General features: G+C 27.1%; 5 protein-coding genes across 5 annotated transcripts; 1 reads left to right on the forward strand and 4 right to left on the reverse strand.

Moving 5' to 3' along the window:
- Positions 1–1,034: 1,034 nt before the first annotated feature.
- On the forward strand, positions 1,035–3,194 carry bzpB (uncharacterized protein). The gene is made up of 2 exons (XM_003286388.1): positions 1,035–1,177; positions 1,498–3,194. Exon 2 carries the CDS (start codon positions 1,683–1,685, stop codon positions 3,171–3,173), a length of 1,491 nt encoding a protein of 496 aa, XP_003286436.1. The 5' UTR covers positions 1,035–1,177; positions 1,498–1,682; the 3' UTR covers positions 3,174–3,194.
- An 82-nt stretch (positions 3,195–3,276) lies between these two features.
- DICPUDRAFT_150411 (uncharacterized protein) lies at positions 3,277–3,710 on the reverse strand (the record flags this gene model as incomplete). The annotated part of the gene is made up of 2 exons (XM_003286399.1): positions 3,277–3,302; positions 3,365–3,710. The coding sequence occupies 2 exons, from the start codon at positions 3,708–3,710 to the stop codon at positions 3,277–3,279; spliced, it is 372 nt and encodes a 123-aa protein (XP_003286447.1).
- A 268-nt stretch (positions 3,711–3,978) lies between these two features.
- On the reverse strand, positions 3,979–12,841 carry DICPUDRAFT_150412 (uncharacterized protein; the record flags this gene model as incomplete). Its single annotated transcript, XM_003286400.1, has 5 exons — positions 3,979–10,641; positions 10,709–11,149; positions 11,212–11,487; positions 11,559–12,142; positions 12,217–12,841. 5 exons carry the CDS (start codon positions 12,839–12,841, stop codon positions 3,979–3,981), a joined length of 8,589 nt encoding a protein of 2,862 aa, XP_003286448.1.
- A 355-nt stretch (positions 12,842–13,196) lies between these two features.
- Positions 13,197–16,496, reverse strand: DICPUDRAFT_150413 (uncharacterized protein; the record flags this gene model as incomplete). Its single annotated transcript, XM_003286401.1, has 6 exons — positions 13,197–15,133; positions 15,195–15,332; positions 15,396–15,778; positions 15,862–16,008; positions 16,071–16,223; positions 16,291–16,496. The coding sequence occupies 6 exons, from the start codon at positions 16,494–16,496 to the stop codon at positions 13,197–13,199; spliced, it is 2,964 nt and encodes a 987-aa protein (XP_003286449.1).
- A 698-nt stretch (positions 16,497–17,194) lies between these two features.
- Positions 17,195–20,703, reverse strand: DICPUDRAFT_150414 (uncharacterized protein; the record flags this gene model as incomplete). Its single annotated transcript, XM_003286402.1, has 3 exons — positions 17,195–19,726; positions 19,843–20,328; positions 20,539–20,703. The coding sequence occupies 3 exons, from the start codon at positions 20,701–20,703 to the stop codon at positions 17,195–17,197; spliced, it is 3,183 nt and encodes a 1,060-aa protein (XP_003286450.1).
- Between the last annotated feature and the right edge of the window lie 148 nt (positions 20,704–20,851).

The following is a 20,851-nucleotide window of genomic DNA, read 5'->3' on the forward strand; positions in this document are numbered from 1 at the left end:
ATGTAGGGGAGAGTGGTGTACTTTTTTTATTAATAACCCACACATACCCCATCATTAAACTATCAACAACACACTTTTTTTTCTTTTTTCTCTATCACTTTCCATATTTCTTTTTTTCTCACATAAACTACATCACTATTTTTAATAGTATGCTTTTAGATCTTAAATAAACTTTAATATTATGTAATAAATTTATCAAAAAACAATATGGTTTATTTCTACGCAAAAAAAACGGTATTGATAATAATAATAAATAATAAATAATAATGATATAAATAAAAATAATAATAATAATAATAGCAATAGTAACAGTATTCATAATAATAATAATAATAATAAAATCCAATGAATATAATATAATAGCAATTTTTTTTTTTTTTATAGTTTTCTAAAGGATTTTTGAAAAATAATAATTATTAGTTTTCAAAAAATAAAAAATAAAAAATAAAAAAAATAAAAAATAAAAATTAAATTAAAAAAAAAGAAATTTTTTAGTTTTCAAAAAAATTAAAATTTTTTTATTTTTTTTTCAATAATAACATTTATCGCTATATAACATAATATATTATATATTTAATTATTTCATATTTTTTTTAATTATTTAAAATATAAAACTTCACGAACAAAACACCACAATTTTTCGTGATTAAATTAATAGTTTTCCAAAAAAAATTTTGAAAAATTAGTTTATTAATAAATAATATTATTAGCAAAAATTTATAAATAATATTTTTTAATGTATAAACTATAAATATATAAATAATTTTTATATATATAAATATATATATAAAAAAAAAAACAAAAAAAAAAAAAAAAAAAGGGATAAATAACAGTAATCATAATAACACAAAAAAAAACATACCGATAATTCATCGTGACAAAAATATTGAAAACCACACACACACATACACACAATTTATATCACCATCCAAAAATAAATAATAAATAAATAATAATATTTTTATTAAATTTAATTTATTTATTTATTTTATTTATTTTTTTTAAATTTTTTTTTCACACAATCCAATTAAACTGTAATATACAAACAGTCTATTTATATTTATTAACCTGCATCCCATCCATCTTAACTATTAATATTAATATTAATATTAAATTAATATTAATAAATAGTCTTCCTATTATTTCTATTAATTATTAATTATTTTATCTTTATTCTGTATGTGATAGATTTATATCCTTTTTATAAAATTTCATTAAAATAATAATAATAATAATAATAAAAATAAAAAATAATAAAAATAAAATAAAAGTAAAAACAATAAAAATAAAATAATAATAAAATAAAATTATCAACTAATTAAATATATCCATAGTATATAAACAATAACCCACCAAAATAGAAAAAAATAATTTATTAGGATCATAATAGCAATATAATTATAAATAAAATTAATATAAACAATAAAATTAATAATTTTTTTTTTTTTTTTTTTTTTTTTTTTAAATAATCTCTTTATGTTTAAAAAATGGATTCAGGATCTTTCGAGTCATTTTTTCATCAATTAGTACCATTTGGAGAAAACGAATTAACATTAACAGCTTCTTATTCTGGGGGAAATAAACCAACAAATAATCAAACACCACAACAACCATTAGTTAATAATAATAATAACAACAACAACAATAAACAATTTTATCAACAAAATAAAAATACTTCACAAATGAATCAATTTTATCAACAACAACAACAACCACAACAGCAACAATCTCTACAACAACCACTTCAACAACAATATCAACAACAATACCAACAATATCAACAACAATATCAATCTCCTCTACAAACACAAATCCAACAAAATATTTCACAAACTACAACTACATCTACTAAACCAATTAAGCCTTCAAAGGAAAATAAAGATGATTCAGACTCATCAGATGTAGAGCGTGAGAATAAAAAGAATAGAAATAGAGTAAACCAAAATTTAGCATCAAGAAATTACAGACAAAGAAAGAAGGAATATATTAGGGAAATCGAAGAGAAATTGGCAGTATTGGCATTGGAGAATGATCAATTAAAGAAAGAGAATATTAATTTAAAAAAAGGTGGCGGTGTCGAAATTATGAAACCTGACCCAGCATTTATTACAATGATGATGGAGGCAAAACAAATTATTATTCAATTAGATGTTGCAATTAAAAAGAATGATGAAAGATCTTTAATTTATCTTTTACAACTCTTCCACCTTTCTATAGAAAAACGTCATACCATTGTCGAAAGAGAGGTCGAGAAAATGGTTCATCCATATACACAGGCTAAATTGGCTGCAATGGGTTATGTTCCATCATTAGAAAATCCTATGATTTCATCAATTTCAGGTCCATCATCAGACGGCTGGTGGTCAATGTATATCTCAGAGGCCCAAATCACTGAAGAGCAAGCTAAAGCAATTAAAACACTTAGATCCAATCATTGGAAAGCTGATATCGAGTTAAGAAACGAAAGAGAAAAGCTTGATAGATCCATTAAAGAGTTTTATTTAAATAGAGTTATGGTATTCCCAACTAACGAACGTTTAAACAGATCTTTTGCAACTAATTTATCACTCAACGATGGCCCAACCCCTAATCCAGTTAGTGTAAGACCTTCTCCAGGTTTAGCATTATTAAATAGTGTACAAAATGGTAACAATGCCGATGATAGCAATATTGCAGTTAATGGTACAATTTCAGTTTGTAACGATTTGGGCTATAGCCCAATTAATGCAAATATTGATATCTCAGAAATTTTAGAGTTTACAAGAAAATTAGAAGCTTTAAAAAAGAATTTTGTAAAACAAAGAACTTTAATGGAGGATACTCATTCCGCTCTTAGTAGTATTTTAACACCAAAACAAGAGGCTATGCTTTTGGTTAGAGTTCATTCATCAACTAGATACGATTTTGCTAATATGGAGATGTTAAAAAATGTTTGGGGCAGTGTCATCGCAAAAGATACTACCACATTTCCTCCAAATTTCCCTCAACAACTACAACCACAACAACAATTACAATTACAACAACCTGTACAAACTAGTCAACAACAATCAATTCCAAATAACTTTAATTTACAAAATATAGATAATAACCAAGCTCCAAATATATATAATAATTTAAACTCGGGCAGCCCAATCCCAACTTCGCCATATAACCAACAAAATATATCGAGATAAATAAAGAATTTTTTTTTATTTAATTTTTTTAATTGTGTTTTTTGTTTATAAAGCTTTTTTATTAAAATTTTTTTTTTTAGTATTTAATTTGTAAATTGCAAAATTATAATATTTTACATACCTTATTACCTATTTAAAAATAAAAAGTAAAGAGAAAAAAACAGAGAAAATAATAGCTTTTTTGATCATACTAAGTGTATTTTTTTTATTTTTCTTTTTTATTTTATCCAATTGGTCCAAAACAGCTTTTTCATTTTTATAAACAAAGGTGTCATAAATTTGTCTTTGGTTATCATTCGTTAACATTTTGTGGGCATTTACTAAAACTTCAATAATCATACTTTCTTCTTTATATTCGTTGTATAAATGATTAAATTTGGATGTAATTTCTTCTTTGGTTGAATTTTCAGTTATTTGTAAAATTGCATATTGATTTAAACATTTAAATCTTTCGAAACTTTTTTTTAAAATAGGAGCTAGTTCCTTTAATTCTTTTATTGTTGGCTTTTTAATTGATTTTTTTTCTTTTGTATCCATCTAGTTTTAAAGTTTTTGATATCAAAAATACACTTAAAATAAAAAATTATTTTATTCAACAAATCAAATTAAAAAAAAAAAAATTATAGTGAAACTTTTTTTAATAAAATTAAAAAAATATTACATCATTTTTGATTTTTATTAAAATATCTTTTAAAAAAATAAATTATCTTGTTTATTTAGGTTAAAAAGCTATTGATATTTATTATACAAAATTTTTTTATAATTTATTTATGATTTTTTTTTTTTTTTGTGTTATATATATATTCTACATCCAAGAGGCCCAACCAATGTACATTTCTGTTAAGTTTTTAGGATTTGTGGCTTCCTGAATTAAATAGTTTACTTGACCTTCGATTGAAAGTTGTAATCCAACAAAATTTTGAGGAACGCCTTGAAGGGTTAAATCAATTCTTTTAATTATATCTAAAGCTTGATCATTCTCTATTTCGGTGGTATTAACTGTTTTCTTTTCGAAAATATCGATGAATGGATCGTAAATGAATGCTTCTAATACACGAAGTAATACCTCTCTATTATTTCTTAAAACTCCAAGAGAGTTTTCACAAACAGTTTTGAATGTACCTTCAACACCATGAACACTAAATACATCAGTAATATTTCTAGTTAAACGGAATGGAACTCTTTCTGGTACCTTAAATGTTTCGCCTTTCCAAAAGAGACAGTTGTAATCAATGTGGACACATTCACCAGATGTTGAGTCAACGAGAATATTTTCGGTATGTCTATCACCCAAACCTAAAACAGTACCAATCATTGACATTAAAGCGCATGAGCGAGCAAATGAGTTTCTAGCGTCTAGCCAAGAGGATGGCTCTGGGAATTGATTTAAAAAGTATTTATAGAGCATTGGAGGGAACAGTCTTGGATAATCTTCTTCGTAAAGTTCTATATATTGTTTTTCTTTTTTTGCAGCGATGAGATTGTGAATTTTTTTAGTATCTTCTTGGTAATTTTCATAAAGAGGATTTAAAATTGAACGTATAGTCTGGGTGTTTGGAACCCACTCGATAATGCCACTTTCTTCATTTAATGGGGTTACTGAATAGGTTCTAATCTTTAAATTTTTCTTTCTGCATGATGGATCTCTTTTAATTAATTTATTAACCATGGTATTAAACTCCATTACACGAGCATCTTTACGAAGATCATCATTGGGTTTTAAAAGGAAACTGTGTTTTTGGCCATTTTGGTCATAAACTTGAATCTTTTTGGGTGCTTGAAGTGAAGACATTACTTCGATATTATCATCAAAATATGAAATTGTTGGGAGTTTACCGAAAACCATATAATTTTTGTCAGCAAGTCCGTTTGGTGGTAGATTGACATTCATTGAGGTTTGAAGAGGGAGAATGATTGGGATTTTGCGAAGTTCTTCAAGTTTTTTAAAGTGTTCGGATATTTTAATAATAGGTTTCGTATTGGGTGCCCTTTGAATTTTAAATTCAGAGACTTGCAATAAAACTGAAAATAATTGGCTTGATAGCTCTTGGCTTTGTATAATTGTTTGATTAGTTCTTGCTTTTTGAAAACATATCTTTGCTTTTTCTTTTCTTTGAGTTGTTTTTGATCTTTGTTGTGCTGCCATAATCCAATTGGATTGTTGAGGATATGCTTGTAAAACTTTAACGATTACTTTTTCAATAATCGCATATGTATCAGTATTCTTATGACAAATTCTTGATGCTAATTGTGGTAAAAAGATTAGCCAGTTTGATGCTGAGATTTCTTGTTCAGAACGATTCATAGCTTTTTTGATTTGATGAAGTGGCTCTTTAAAAGATCTTTCAACCTTATCGAAATCTGGGAAAACATTTCCAAGCTCGCACCAAAGAGTAATAATTCTAGTAAGAGTTTGATATATATAAGAGTGGCCAATACTAACAGCTTGACCAAATGAAAAAAGTATATGTTTGGTATAGTCAAGGTACAACATGGGGTCTTCTGGTGGAGAGTTTGGAGAGTTTGGATTGATTCTTTTTAGGTTTGAAAGTAAAGTTTCGTAGTATCTACCCAAAAAAAAGAAACCTTTTTCCCAATTGTATGTTGTGGCAGCCTTATAGTGATCAATTAATTCACTATGTTGAGTGATACCAGATTGTTGCTTCCATCTTGCTATTAATAAATGAACCTTGGCTGAAAGTTTTTTATCATTATTAAATTTTAATAGCTTTAATTCTTGTGATAATGTATTGATGGCTTCAATACTGTGGCCTTGTTTCCATTTTAGTTTTGCATTTTCGATAATGTATGGTTTATCTCTTTGGGATGATATTGGTTTTAAAATTGCGTTGAGTGATAATTCAATTTTGTTATCATGTCTTGCATATTTACTAATCTTCATCCAACAATTTGCAGATTCTTTTTGAAGTGACGCTATATCTAAAATTTCTCTTCTAATACCTAAAATTGATTCTCTAACTTTGAATGAAGGCTGGACAATTTTTAATCTTTCATCCCATTCATTAACTAATTTATTCACTTGTTGAGGAATACTAATGTCGATATTATTATTTATTTGATTCTGGGTTTCTTTGGATGGATTTAAAATTTTAAAACTTTTTTCAATTTCTTCTAAAATATGGGCTTGAACTAAATGAGGATAGCATCTCTGATAAGAATCTAATGATGAGCCAGTAAGATGTGAACAAATGAAAATACGGCATTGGTTTAAATTGAAATTAAATTCCTTTTCCTGTTTCTTTACAAATGACAATAAAATTTTGCCAATATAGACTTCGAAATTATTTTCATTGGGCTGTGAAAGTGTTTCTTCAATTTTATCCCAGTTTGAAAGTCTCCATGCTGCTTGAATCTTAAGTGTATTAATTTTGGCTTGGTCTTTTTGTGATAAATAGCCTTCTTGTTTAAGACCTTCGATTTGAAGTAAAAGAGATTCATATTGACCATTGTTAAATAAACAATTAAGAGCACCAATCTTTAGGTCAATATTGTTGGGTTGCTTTTCTAATGCGCTGTTATAATATAAAAGTGCATCTCCCCAACTTCCTTGAGCCTCCAATTCAACAATTTTTTCATCATCGCTTGCACCATTTATTCTAATAATATGAGATAAACCAATTAAACTGTCAACATCGTCCATTTCTTGATAGATTTTTTGTAATGATTCCAAATGGTTGTTAATTGCCTCTTCTCTAAAACTGACAGGTGGCTTTTGTTGTTGTTGTTGTTGTTGCTGTTGCTGTTGTTGTGGTGGTAATTGCTTTTTATTTTGGAAACTTTTTTCCAAAGCAATGGTTTCTTTTCTAATTACTGATTCCATATAGATAAGTGAGTTTGATAACGCTTTGCATCTGTAGGAAGCTCTTGCTAAATCTATTTCAGGAATTTTACTAATAAATCTTTCAATTGATATAATTTCTTGAGGAAAGTCAATTTTTTTTTTCGTGTTAGCATTTTTGCCACTTTTAAGAGCTAATGCTTTCTTCTTTTTGGTATCTAGAATAACTGATAAACTATTTATAATCTGGAAAATAATTTGGGTACACATTTGAGCATTTTCAGAATTGACATCTTTATCATTTTTTAATACTTCTAAAAACTCGTCCCTTATCAAAGCTACATCTTGTTCATGGTCTTGCCCAATAATATTAACGATTACTAACGGAAGGAGGAAATGACAAATCTTTAGATCATCCTTGATAATACCACGACAGGCCATAAATATAGTATCGAGGGGGCCTTTGGTCTTATCTAGTAAACTGGATAGCCATGATGAAACCCATTTTCTATAAGGAATAGATGGTGTAAAGAAAACTGTATTGTTTGTGGTGGATTTTTTTGAAACTGGTAAATGATATTCTGATGTTTGATAAGGATAAACAATTTCTTTGCATTCTTGTGGCAGTCTATTAAAAAGATCCTTGTCACTTTTTAAAATCTCTTGGATAGCATAGCCAGCTCTATCTTGTGGGGTTGGGAAGCTTGGTGAAACTACAAATTTTGAAAGATAATTTTCAATTAATTCCGTGGCAATTCCAATCTTATCATCTTCAACATATACTTTTGATCTAAGGGAGAAATCTAATCTTGATGGATCGACGGCACCTAATTCACCCAGGCACTTTAAGAATGCTACTTTGACCTTTGAATTGGAGTCTCTAAAACCAATAATCAATGATTTGAAAAGATTATTTGTAGGTGGACCTTCGGACTGTATTAATTTCTCAACTTCGGTTTTATTATCTTTAAGAATCTCCTTTAATCTGTTGAGTGTCATTAATTTAACGTCATTTGATTCATTGCTTAATAAAACGATTAGTTGTTCGATGTCTTCTTTAATGCTATATTCGTTTTTTTTTTCTGGTTGTATAATATTTACAAATGGCTTTAATACTTCAACATCTTTTGGGAGGAATGGGATGGTTTTAAAATATGGACCAAGGGTTGTACTATTTTCTATAAGAAGATAATAGAGAATACTTTTAACTTTATCCGGATAGTTATTAACATATGGAAGTATTGAAAAGATTATTTGATTTAAAATGGAGCCAATATTTTTTAAATTTAATAAATGAATAAAAGTTGACCAAGCATCAATGGCAATGTCTTCTACAGGAGTTTTATGAGCTAATCTGAGGAATGCCATAATCTTTGGTTTAAAGAAATTGATACTTTCTGACATTAATTCTAACAAACGTTTGAAACTTAGCATTAATACTTTTTTTTCAGATACTAGTTTCTTTTTTTCTAACATTAATGTATAATAATTCATTGAGCCCAAAAACTCTTTCATTAAAAATTTATCTAGAGTGATATTTGAATTTGAAAGTTGATAAACATATTTGATGGCTTTCTTTGTTTTTTCATAGGTATTGTCATCGCCTAAGCTTAAAAGTAGAGAATTAAAGAATGATTTTGGAAGATAGTTAAGAAGAGTAGTGGCTTCGAAATCGGCGTATTTTGAAAAGAATGAGATACAATTGGCCAAAGATTGTTGATCTTGTGAATGAATAAATATATATTCTAAAATTGAAGAAAGTAAAGTCTCTTCAGCACATAAAGTTTTTATGGTTGGAATTTCTTCTTTGAGTACCTTTAATGTATTGCTTGAAAGCTTTTCATTGAGAATTAATTCCGGCATAACAGTCGGAAGAGAAACGATGAGAAATTGATTTAGTGAGCAACCTAAAATCGATGAGCACATTATATTTAAAGCTTGAACATTATTGCAAATATTATCAATGATTTTCTTATTAATATATTTTGGCATATTATTCATGATTAATTGTTTTGGTGATTGATTTAGTTTTTTTGAGATAAAGTCAATAATATCATTTGACGTAACTTTAATTGGTGCTGATTTTGAAAGATTTTCGATGAGTGTTATTAAAATAATTATAATGTAGTCATTTGAATAGACCTTTTCTTGCCAGTTTTCAACACTATATGCATTTAAATTATTGGATGATATTAATTCTGTTGAGCTTTCTTTAATATTATTTATAATTAATTTTGAAACTTTTTTGAACAAATATAAAATTGATAATGTTATGTATTCTCTGTTATCGGATTTAAGGGGACGTATTTCGGTAAAAAATCTATCCAAAACTTCTTTGTTAAGATTGAGCTTTAGCATTTTAACAATCATCTTGATAATTGATTTTCTAATGACATCATTTCTATTTTGTGCAAGTAAGGAAATATAAAAACTGAAGAATGGATCAATTGATGAGCTTGAAAGTGGTGAATTATGAATTAAAATATTTTTGAATGTATACTTTAAATAAAAATACTTGATTGGAGAGTCGTCAATGATAGCGCTGGGATCATCGTTTAAAATTGATTTAATATCTTTTTCAAATAATTTTGAAAATAAAATATTATTTGATGGTTCTAAAATTAAATTTTGAGAAACTTCACCCACATCAATATTACTATTATCTTTATTATTATTGTTGTTGCTGCTATTGCTATTGTTTCCATCAACTTGCATTACGTCATCATTTAAATCTGCTTTGATACTGTGTGATAACGATTTGTATGGCTTTAAGTTGGGTTCAACAATAGTTGGATCTTGAGTTGATGATACCAATATACTTTTACATGTGCAATAAGGTAACCAAATATCTGAGAAGTGTTTACAACCCACCAATTCGTTATAATTTGCTAAAAGTGGGTCAATTTTAATTCTATTCTCTGGTTTATCAGTGAATTTTTGAAGTAAAATACTATTATTGATTATTAAAAGATTATTATCAACTGTATTATGATTTAAATAAGTTTGATAATTTAGATTTTCGAAAAAACAGAAACCCTCTTTTAAGCAATATAAACTACCTCCTATGACACCAATCATATCTAAAATTGAAGATGGAACTGTTAATTCAATTATTTTGTTGAGTTTAGATATAATTTCATCGACCAAGAGTATAAATGGCTGGTTGGTACTGACCGAATTTAAAAAGTTTACAGGAGCCAGGTTTGAAATAAAGATTGGAAGTGATTTTATAATATTAATTAAGTATTCTTCGTTTATAGATATTGATGGTGATGATTGTTGATCCATATTAGGAGAATCACTTGAAACTATATTAATAATTATTGGACTTGATAAGGTCTTTTGTTGCCCATTGTCATCTTCATTAATTTTAATAATTGTTAGACTTGATAAAATAAAATTTTTTCTTTCGCTAATATAAAAAGAAGGTGGTAACCAGCTGATCAATGAAAATGAAATGATTCTTAACTTGTCAATTTTTTCACTATAGTTAATGTTAAAAAGGGTTGGATGATTTGTGAAAATAAATGCTATATTAAACAATGGTTCGATGAGGGGCTCCATAGTCTTTAAATTTGAAATTTTATGTACATATTCTATTAAAATTGTTTTAGAAAACTCCATTTGATCGATTAAAATATCTAAATATAATTCATTTAATTCTTTTTGCTTTTTATTAAAATAAAATATTAGTATATACTTTAAGATCTTGGTTTTTTATGTGTTGTATACTTACTTGAATTAAAACTTTGAAAACAATATTCAAATTATTGATAAGTAACTCTACAATATCCTTTAATGGAATTTTACTATGATGGTTTTTACATATTCTGAATATTAAATGAAGTGCATTGGTATAAACTCTAATTGTTTTTTGTTGTTCTATCGTTGTATTTAAAGATCTTTGTTGATGTTTATCAAGCTTTGTGGGGAAATCATTGAAAATACTTGAAATTTTTAAACAGTTGGCATAATCTACAAGATTTGATAAAATTTCGCTTGAAAATTCAGATTCTTCATTTTCTGATAAATAAGATTGATTAATAACATATTCAAAACAATCATAAAGACTGTCATGGATATCTCTATCACTAAATAATGGTACCAATGTGAATAATGATTTAAAATGAAGTGTTGATAGTTTTAAAATTTTAAAATAAATATCTAAAACTGATACCTAAAAGAAATAAATTAGTATTTATTTATATAGATGAATAATAATAATATTTTTTAAATTACCTTTAATTGTTTTGATTCTGTATTATTAATTATAAATAGAATATTTGGTAAAATTGATGATGAAAGTTCAAATAATGTCGAATCTGAGATATTTGAAAATAACAACGGTAATATTACTGAAATCTTTTCATCAACCAAATTTTTCTTTTTAGATTTTATTAGAACACTCATTGGTATTACTAATTCTAAGAAATTTTTAATAATTTTTCTGTTGAATAAAATTGGAACTACATTTGATGATGACTTTAATAACTTTTCGAATAGTGTTAATAATGACTAAAAAAAAAGGAAATGAATAATTAGTAAAAAAATAATTAAATTTAAAATTTAAAAAAAGGGAAACCTACATTTATAAAACTGGCCATGAGTTTATAAGATGTCAAATTAATTGAATTTAAAAGTGAAAAATATTCAGAAAGGATATACCAGAGATCGTTAAAGTGGGTGGAGAGGTAATATGAAAAGTTTTCAATAACACTACTAATCCCAATTATTAAACCACTTTGGAGATTAATTAAACGATTGTTGGATGAAATAACAATCAATACACCTTCATCTATTGGTTTATAATTATTCTTCTCTTGTTCCTCTTTGCTGTTTTTAAAATAATTTTCAAAATTCTTTGCATTTGCTTTTTCATATTCGTTGAATGCCATTTCTGTTTGGAATAATAAATCGGATGATTGAAATGTTTTTGAGTATGAACTGCTCATATTTGATGAATCGTTTAATACAACTGAGGTTGAGAGTTCACAAAATGTTTTTAATACAATTGGAAATACCGAATTTTGCTCAGTAACTGGTTTAATTTGATTAGATGTTTCTGATGCTATATTGTTTGTTGCTGTTACTTGCGAATCCTTTTTTTGCTTTTTTAATTGTGAAACATGATCTTCTTGTTGACTAATAACTTTGATAAAATCAATAGAATCTATAAAAAAATAAATAAAAAATTTTAGAATATATTTTAAAAATATTGATATTCTATGAGATTAGCAAACCTACCTTTAAATAAATCTATGGACTCTTTAATAAACAATAGCAATACATTAATTTCATCCGTTAAAAGATTCAACATTGATTTAATAGCACTAATTAAATTGTCTGTTAAAGCTTCATCCTCTTCTTCCCTTTCTTGTAATTGTTGAATATTTAGAATGTTTAAATCAAATGATGGTGATTTGTGTGAGAGAAGTGGAATTAGTTTGAAAAGGTAAAAACAAATTCTACTGCTATCACCAATTGCACTACTTGGTACCCTTTCGACTAAAATGTTTATAAGTTTAACAATTTGATTAATATCTGATATGCTGGCACTTGATACTAGATATGTATTTATTAATTCTGGTAATAATGTTCTTATTCTCGGTATATATCTTTCATATTTATGTTTTTTTGATTTGTTATTATTGTCACTATTATCACTATCGCTAGTATCTTTATTGTTATTCTTTTCTTTATTTTCTATTTCATGATTATTGTTATTATTATTTTGTGAAAATTCTTCTTCGTTTAATTCTTGAATCTTTAAAATTAATTCAAATAAATTATTTATTAGATTTTCTTTTTGATTATTGTTATTGTTATCTTGTTGTTGTTCCTGTATTGGTTGAATTGGTTGTCTAACCATATTTATGTTACTATATTTTATTAATTTTATATTATTACTAATTGTTTTGTTGCATTAAAAAAAATAATTGGTTTAATTTAAAAAAAAAAAAAAAATTATCAAAATTTTTAATTTTTTTTTATTTTTAAATTTTATTTTTTTGAAATGTAAAATTTATTGGAAAAGCCGCCTTTTAAGAATTTGTTTTATTGGTTTTGTAATTTTAATAAATTAAATTTTAAAAGAAATTTTTTATCCAAAACAAGTAGTACAAGAACAACCTCTCGATCGGCTATAAAAAAAAAAAAAAAATTATTAAAAACCAATATAAAATAAAATAAAATAAAATAAAATAAATGATCAAATATTTTTTATTTTAAACTTTTTTTAACTCAGCCTCGCTAGGCATATATAAATCTTGTTTTTTTGTTGGTTTAAATTTGTTTTTAAATTTTTTTTTAATAACCATAACATTTGTACGATTTTTTTTGATAAGTAGAGCACCAACGATAACAATAGCAACAACAAAAACACATGGTATTACAACAGCTACTGGTATAACCCAAGATTTGCCATTTTGGTTTTTACATTGCTTAAATCCTGGTGATACCAATACTGAAAAGTCTGGATCGATTTCACATCTATTGTTGCAATGAGGTAAATTGAGGGAAAGTACCAAGGAATCCGAACTGTTTGTTATAATCGATGATGAGATAAATGTTGCTTTCTCGTCTGAAATAGCACGATTTATTATTCTTCCATATAAAACCTTAGAGTTTTTAGCAATACTAACATAAGAGTTTAGCATCAAATTATCGCTTACATTAGATGTATCGATTTCAGTTTCCTTTTTATTACATTCATTCTTTAGATCCTCTTGTCCTTGAGTTGCTTTTGTGTTAAAATAAAGGGCCAAAGTACTAAGTGAACTTGTGAATGGAAAGTTTTCAATGATAACTGATATTTTGGTGGAACCCCTTTCGAGAGTAAATGGGATGTCTGCAAAAGTGAATTGAGTGGTCTCTTCAATCTCTTGAATTACATAAGTTATAGTTGATGTTGAATTTTCTAATTGTTGTTTAAAAACAAAACTCTTTGAATCGTCATTGGCTGTTATGTCCCATTTTTTAACTAAATCAAATTTATTGATAGATGCACCATCTATTGAGATTTCGTGCAACTCTGTAATTGAAATTTCATAAAAGGTTTCTTGATTTGTAATTTTTGTAATTGCTGATTCTTTATCAATGGTTGTCGTAGATACCGGTACAGTTTCTTTATTTTGGTTGTTTGTATTCTCCCCACTGCTTGTTCCATTTTTTTCATCGTTATTTTTTAATGCACTGCAATCGAAGCCCGAATAACCAACTTTACATTTACATTCACCATTGCTAGTATTACAATTACCATTATTTGTTGATGTGCAATTATTTGGACACTTGATAACTGGACTTATATAGCTGTACATATTCTTTCCAATAAAAGAATTAAAGTTTTGTGTAACATTTAAATCCTTGACGCCTTCACCCTCTGGTGCATTACATATAATAAGATCACTTGAAACAGAAGTAATTGGTGTGCAATTCTTATTTCCGATATATACTGAAAGATATTGATGTAAACTACCAAAAGATCCGTAAATTTTGGCCTCTCCACCTGATGTAGAACTTGGAGATACGGCACTAACATAATGAAGTGGAATTGTACATGAATCACCAGTCCATTTACCTGTGCAGATACACTCCTGTGTATTTGAATTACATTGACCCCCATTTTGGCAATCCAACAAGCAGGCACATTCACCAATATCCGAGAAACAATATCCAGAACCACAATCATTTGGGCAATAAGAAATTGAATTCTCTTTAGTTAAATCCAAAATTGTTAATTGAGTTTGCATTTGATCTATTTTGACATATGTTAAAACTCTTCTTTTCGAAAGGTCTAAAGAGTTGATTGTACAAGATATACTATAGTAAGTGGACGAAACAACTTCACATTTTTTACCATCGATTGTTATTTCTACTTCACTTTTATTATAAGAAAAGTGATCTCCTTCAAAAACAAATGTATTTGAAAGGGATGGCTTTACCAATACAATATTTGGTGGGGAATTATCAGTTGATAAAGTAAATGTTTGAGGTGGTATTGTTGGAAATGTTAAATTCCATAATGTTACACTATTATATTCGCTGCCTAAAGTAAAGTAATATTCTAAACCATTAAAATATCCAATAACGTTTGTAAATCCTTTTGATGAAAGAATAACCTGTGTACTAGAATAGCCAACATCTTGGCCATAAACTCTACAATCTAATATATTTTGTTAATAACATTAATCTATATATTTAATTAATCATTTTATAAAACTTACAACTATTCTCTATTCTTATTTTTGGAACAATAGTTGTACATGGTCCAACTGGGTCAAATTTATTATTGGTACCTTTAAACAATTCTTGAATTAATGGATAGCTTTGGTAAAAACATGATACACAGGATGGCAAAGCCCCTAATTTAAAAAAATTAATTAATAAATTATAAATTTTAATAAATAATAAAATAGTTCTCTTACCTGATAAACTATTATCTTGAAGAACCAATAATGATAGTGAACAAAAACTTTGATCGATAGTTCCAAAAAGTTGATTATCTGGTAGACTTAAATGAAGAAGAGAGGGTGGGAAATAGTCTCGTTTAAAATTTGAAAAATTTAAGTTCAAATTGCACTTTCTTAGAGATAAAAACTTTATATCGAAACCTTTGAAAGATGGAATGTTTGAAAAAGATCCATAGCTAACATCAAACTCAACTATTTCTTTTGGAAAAATAAATGGAACATTACCATCAATATTAAAATCTAATCCAGCATTTACTATCTTTAAAGAACCGATTTTTGAATTTGATAAATCAATATAATTTGTTGGCTTTTTAAAATAACCTACAGTAGAAATATACCTGAAGATTATTATTGATTAATAAGTAAAATCAAATTAATATAAAAAAAAATTATTAAAAAAAGAAAAAAAAGGAGAACTTACAAATCAAACTTTTTCAATGGGAAAAGAGTTTGAAATGGAGGAAACTCTATTTCCTCTGTAAAATAACTATAAATAATTAACTGGTTGATTTCTATAAATGTACTAATGCTTTCAATACCAATTGGTTGACCTGTTAAATATAAAATTCTTTTAAAAATAAAAATTAGTTTTTAAGAACAATTAAAAAAACAAATCTTTTTTATCCTTACAACTGTATTGGAATTTTAACATTTGATAAATTGGGTATATAATTTGAACTAAAATGCATAAATGATAATGTCATTTTAGTTTCTGGTGTAAGGTCATTGTTTAATTTTAACGTGCTTGCTTCTCGTAAAGCATTATTAATAAAATAAAGATTACTTTTATATAAAAAAAAATATTAGTTAATTTTTATTTAAATAAATAATAAAATTTAAAAATACCTACAATGAACCTGTTAAAGTTCTAATGTTTGAAAGATTTATAATCAAATTAATGCTATCTTTAAAAGTAAAATCGAGAGTTTTTATTTTGGGGTAAATAGGTTTATCAAATTGCCTTTCCAAACCTGTACAATAATTCATTCTAAAAAAACTTAGGGAATCTGGGAAAGGTCCTATAAAGAAATCTGGGTAGAGGTAACAATTTTCCATGTGAAAATAAAAAATGTTTGAAAAGCATTCAATATCACTTGTTAATAAATAATTTTGGTTTTTTTGTTGTGTAATACTATAATAAAATTTATCATTAGTTTATATAATTTTATTTTTTAAAAATATACCTATAATTATTTAATGTTGTACTCCAATATCGAATATTTATTATTATTAAAATTATAAATACATTTGTTCAATATATAATTCATTATCTATTGTTTTGCACAAAACATTAACACCGTCACAATTGGTGTATGACAAACCAAATTTACTTGCCTATAAAATAAATGTTAGTATTAAAAAAAAAATAAAATGAAAATGAAAAGAATAAATATTTACAAAGTTTGTTAAACATGTTAATTCTTTGGCGTTTAAAGTTTGACTTCTGGCTTTTAAAATAAATATGTAAAATAAAAATATAAACAAATAATATTTTAAATTCATATCTAAATGAAATTTTGTCGAAACAAAAAAAAATTTTTTTTTTTTTTTTTTTGCGTATGGCCGTTATTGTAGATGTCATTTTTTTTTTTTATCAAAAAATTTTATTTGAAACAAAAAAAAAAACTCGAGACCAACGGTTTGATAAAATTAATTTCTTTGATTATTAAATAATAACAGACAATGCATATATTTTTATTTATTATTTTTTTTTTTTTTTAATGTTTATTTAATATAAAATACTATTATTTAATTTATTTTAAAAGAGTATTAAGTGGTTCTCTATATTCAGCCTTGACATTACCAAATTGTTGAATGATTTGATTTTTGAATGGTGATAAGGCATTGACAAAAGCAGCTTTTTCGTTTTCATCAATAACATTTCTGATGAGACCTACAGCGATAACTTCTAAAATTCTAACAATTTTATTTTCAGTTAAAACTAATTGAGGGTATGTTTGGATGAGGAATCCTAATGATTTAATGATGGAATGGGCTTCACCTTCATCTTGGATTGGAAGATAGCTTAACCATGCATCAATGGATGCTGGAAGATTGTTGCCTAAATGGGCTGGAAGGGAAACAATCATTCTACCCATAGCAGAGATGGAGTTATCACGAGCAGCAACTTCTTCATCGTCGCTGGTTGGTCTATTAATAATGCCAACTAAAACTTCGAGTGATTTCATTAAGAATTGACTAAAATATTCTTTACCGTTTTCAGCAGCTAAACCAAGACCAAATACGGCTGATTGAATGAGTGATGGATCTTCGTCAGTGGCTGAAGCGCATTTTAACATTGGAATAATAATGTGTGGATAAAGAAGGTAAGCATCTGGACCACCATTTTCAATTAAATCATCTAAAATGCAAATCATAGATGTTTTGATTTCAACAGATGGGGCTTTTTCGATGAGATCGTTGATAGTTACAAGAACTTCTTTAATATATGGAACAGCAGCAGCTTTATATTGAATACAAACTTCACCTAAAACCATAGCTAAACTGTTGTAAGCATCATCGATAATTTCTCTTTCTGGAGCTTCATCAGCATCTTCATCTTCAGCATCGATACCTTGTTGGTATTCGTCTTCGATTTCTTGAAGGTTTGTAAAAGTTTCACGGACAGCATCAAAAGTAGCATTGAGTATTTTGGTTGGTTCAAAACCACCACCAATGTCGAGAAGATCGGCTAAAGCTTTTAATTTAGCAGAGGCAATTTCTGGTTCAGCTTCGATTTTAATTGAGGCAACTAAACGTTCAAAAGCATCATTGTATATTTTGGCGGTATAATCTGAAGCCATACCATTTGGAACACCTTGGCTTTCATAATAACCTCTGCAGATTTTAACGAGATATGGGATGAGGTTAACAGCTTGAATTGGAACGATGCTATTGTAGGCAAAATCGATTAAACTGATTGAACCACTATATAATTTTTCGACATATGGGAATAAATGAATCTTTAATTCCATGCAATAAATTGAAACCATTTCTAAGGCCATAGCTTTATTTTCCATAACAACAGTGCCAGATGAGCCAATTGAATCGGCATATTCATTACTTTCTTCGATTTCAACTTTACCATTGATAGCATCCATTAATGGTGACATGGCATTTGGAAGATATGGAACGAAATCTTCACCAAGACATTGAGCGAAACGAGTGAAAGCTCTTAAGAAGAAATCAACTTGTGGATCGTCATCTGGTAATTTTGGTAATGATGAAATGTAATTGATAATTTCAATGCAATCTCTGATGAAAACTTTTTTACCAACAGCTAAACCGATTAATGATATAGTTTCGATAGCTCTACCACGAAGAGTTTTGGTTTCTTGAGAAGTTTGAGTTTGAATGATTTTAATTAAGAATGGCATAATTTCACCATAATGTTTGGTAAAATCTTCACCAATACCATCGACAACACTTGAGAAAGCATTTAATGAGTGTTGTACAATCTTGTAATCGTTGCTTTGTAAGAGTGGTGATAATCCTGCTAAAAATTGGTCTTTGAATTCTTTGACTCTTGATGTTTTAATTTCATCAAGGAATAAAGTTAAAAACTCGCAATCTGAAATGATAACTCTTGAAAATGGGTCGTTAAGATGTTCTAATGCGATTGGGATTAAAACTTTGTATGCATCTTGAACTTCACGTTTGATACTTGTTGAAAGTGAACCTAAACAATAGAAGAAAGCGAAACGAACACGTGGATGTTGGTCTTTGGCTAAAGCAGTCATATGTTCAATGAGGAGTTTGAAGTTTTGTTTAATTTTCTTTTGACAACCTTCTGAAATTGCTGAAAGGGTCATTAAGAATGTATAACGTTCTTTCCAGTTGTTTGATTTAATAAGAGTTGGGGCACATTTACCAAAGAAATCCCAAAGACCTTTGCTGATACAATGAGATAAGGATTCGATAGCTTCGAGGGCAACATTTGGGTCGTCATCTTCTGTTGGTTCAGTTTCTAAGCTGTTCCATTCTTTAAAATCGATATCTTCGACAGTGGACATCCATTTGAGTAAAAGTAAAACTAATGGCTCTAAATATTCAGCCTTCTTCATTAAACTTGATTTAACTTCGGCAACGGTGAGGAAAAAGTGTAAAACGGTGTGTCTAGTTTCGTCTTCAAGTGCTTTTGATTCAAGGAAACCAAAGAAAGTTTTAAAAACAAGGTTAAATTCGGCTTTGAACCAATCTGGGTGATATTGGACAATAATAATAAAAGCAAGAATAGCTTTTTGTGCTTCTTTTTCTAAATTTGATTCAATAGCTTTTTGAACAGCCTAAAAAGAAAAAATATTTAATGTTAATGTTATTGTTAAAATTGATTATTATTATTATTATTATTATTATTATTATTATTATTGCTGTTATCTAATATTATTAATTGATATCTTACTTGTAACATTAATCCAATTAATTGTTTAAAAACTTCTGCTTGTTCTGGATTAGCATCAATGAAAGAAGAGATGGTTTCTAATGAAGCAACTTTGACTTTAGTTGATGGATCTTCAAGACCTTTTTTAGCAAGTTCGGCAAAAACTGGGAATGATGGTGAAAGAGCTTGTGAGACGCTTGGGTCATCAATAATAGCACCAATTAAAAAGAAAGCAGACTCTCTTAAATTTTCATTTTGGTCTTTGGCTGATTGTACAATGAATTCTAAAACTTCAGTCCATTGTTGTTTTGGAATAAGATAGATTGCAAGAACTGCAATAACATTGAGAATTGAATGTCTGATATAGTTCTTTGGTTCTTGATAAACAGCATTGACTAATTCGGCTTTTAAAAGTCCAATAGTTTCTGGTTTTAATGATGAAAGAATATTACCTGAATCAACACCATTAACTAAAGTTCTAAGTAAAACTGGTGGATATGATCTTAACTATAAAATATTTAATTAATTATTTAAACATTAATTATTTACTCCATTTATTATTTATTTATTCTTGTTATTAATATTAATTATTGTATATTGTCCTTCACTTTTTTTCCAACACCTTTTGAAATTATCTATCCCTTTAATACTATCTACACCCTTTATAATAACAAAAATAAAAAAAGTATCTATATAAATAAATTATGATTTACATACAGCTTCATTTTGTGAAGTTCTGATTAAAGTAATAAAACTGGAAATTAAAAGATCTGGTTGTTGACGCTTTAATTGATTGTATAACTCTTCGCCCTTTTTAATTTGTTCATTGTTACCAGAGTTTAATGACTGTAAAAGTTCAATAATTGGTTGTGGGACTTCCATTTTTGATATATTGTAAATTTTTTTATTTCTATATAAATTTAAATAAAATAAAAAATAAAAAATAAAACACAAATAAAAAATCAAAGAAAAAAAAAAAATAATAATTTAAAAACAAATTAAAAATTTAGTGTTAGAAAATGAATTCCTA

Source organism: Dictyostelium purpureum, assembly GCF_000190715.1.
Source record: "Dictyostelium purpureum unplaced genomic scaffold DICPUscaffold_70, whole genome shotgun sequence".
NCBI lineage: Eukaryota > Evosea > Eumycetozoa > Dictyosteliales > Dictyosteliaceae > Dictyostelium > Dictyostelium purpureum.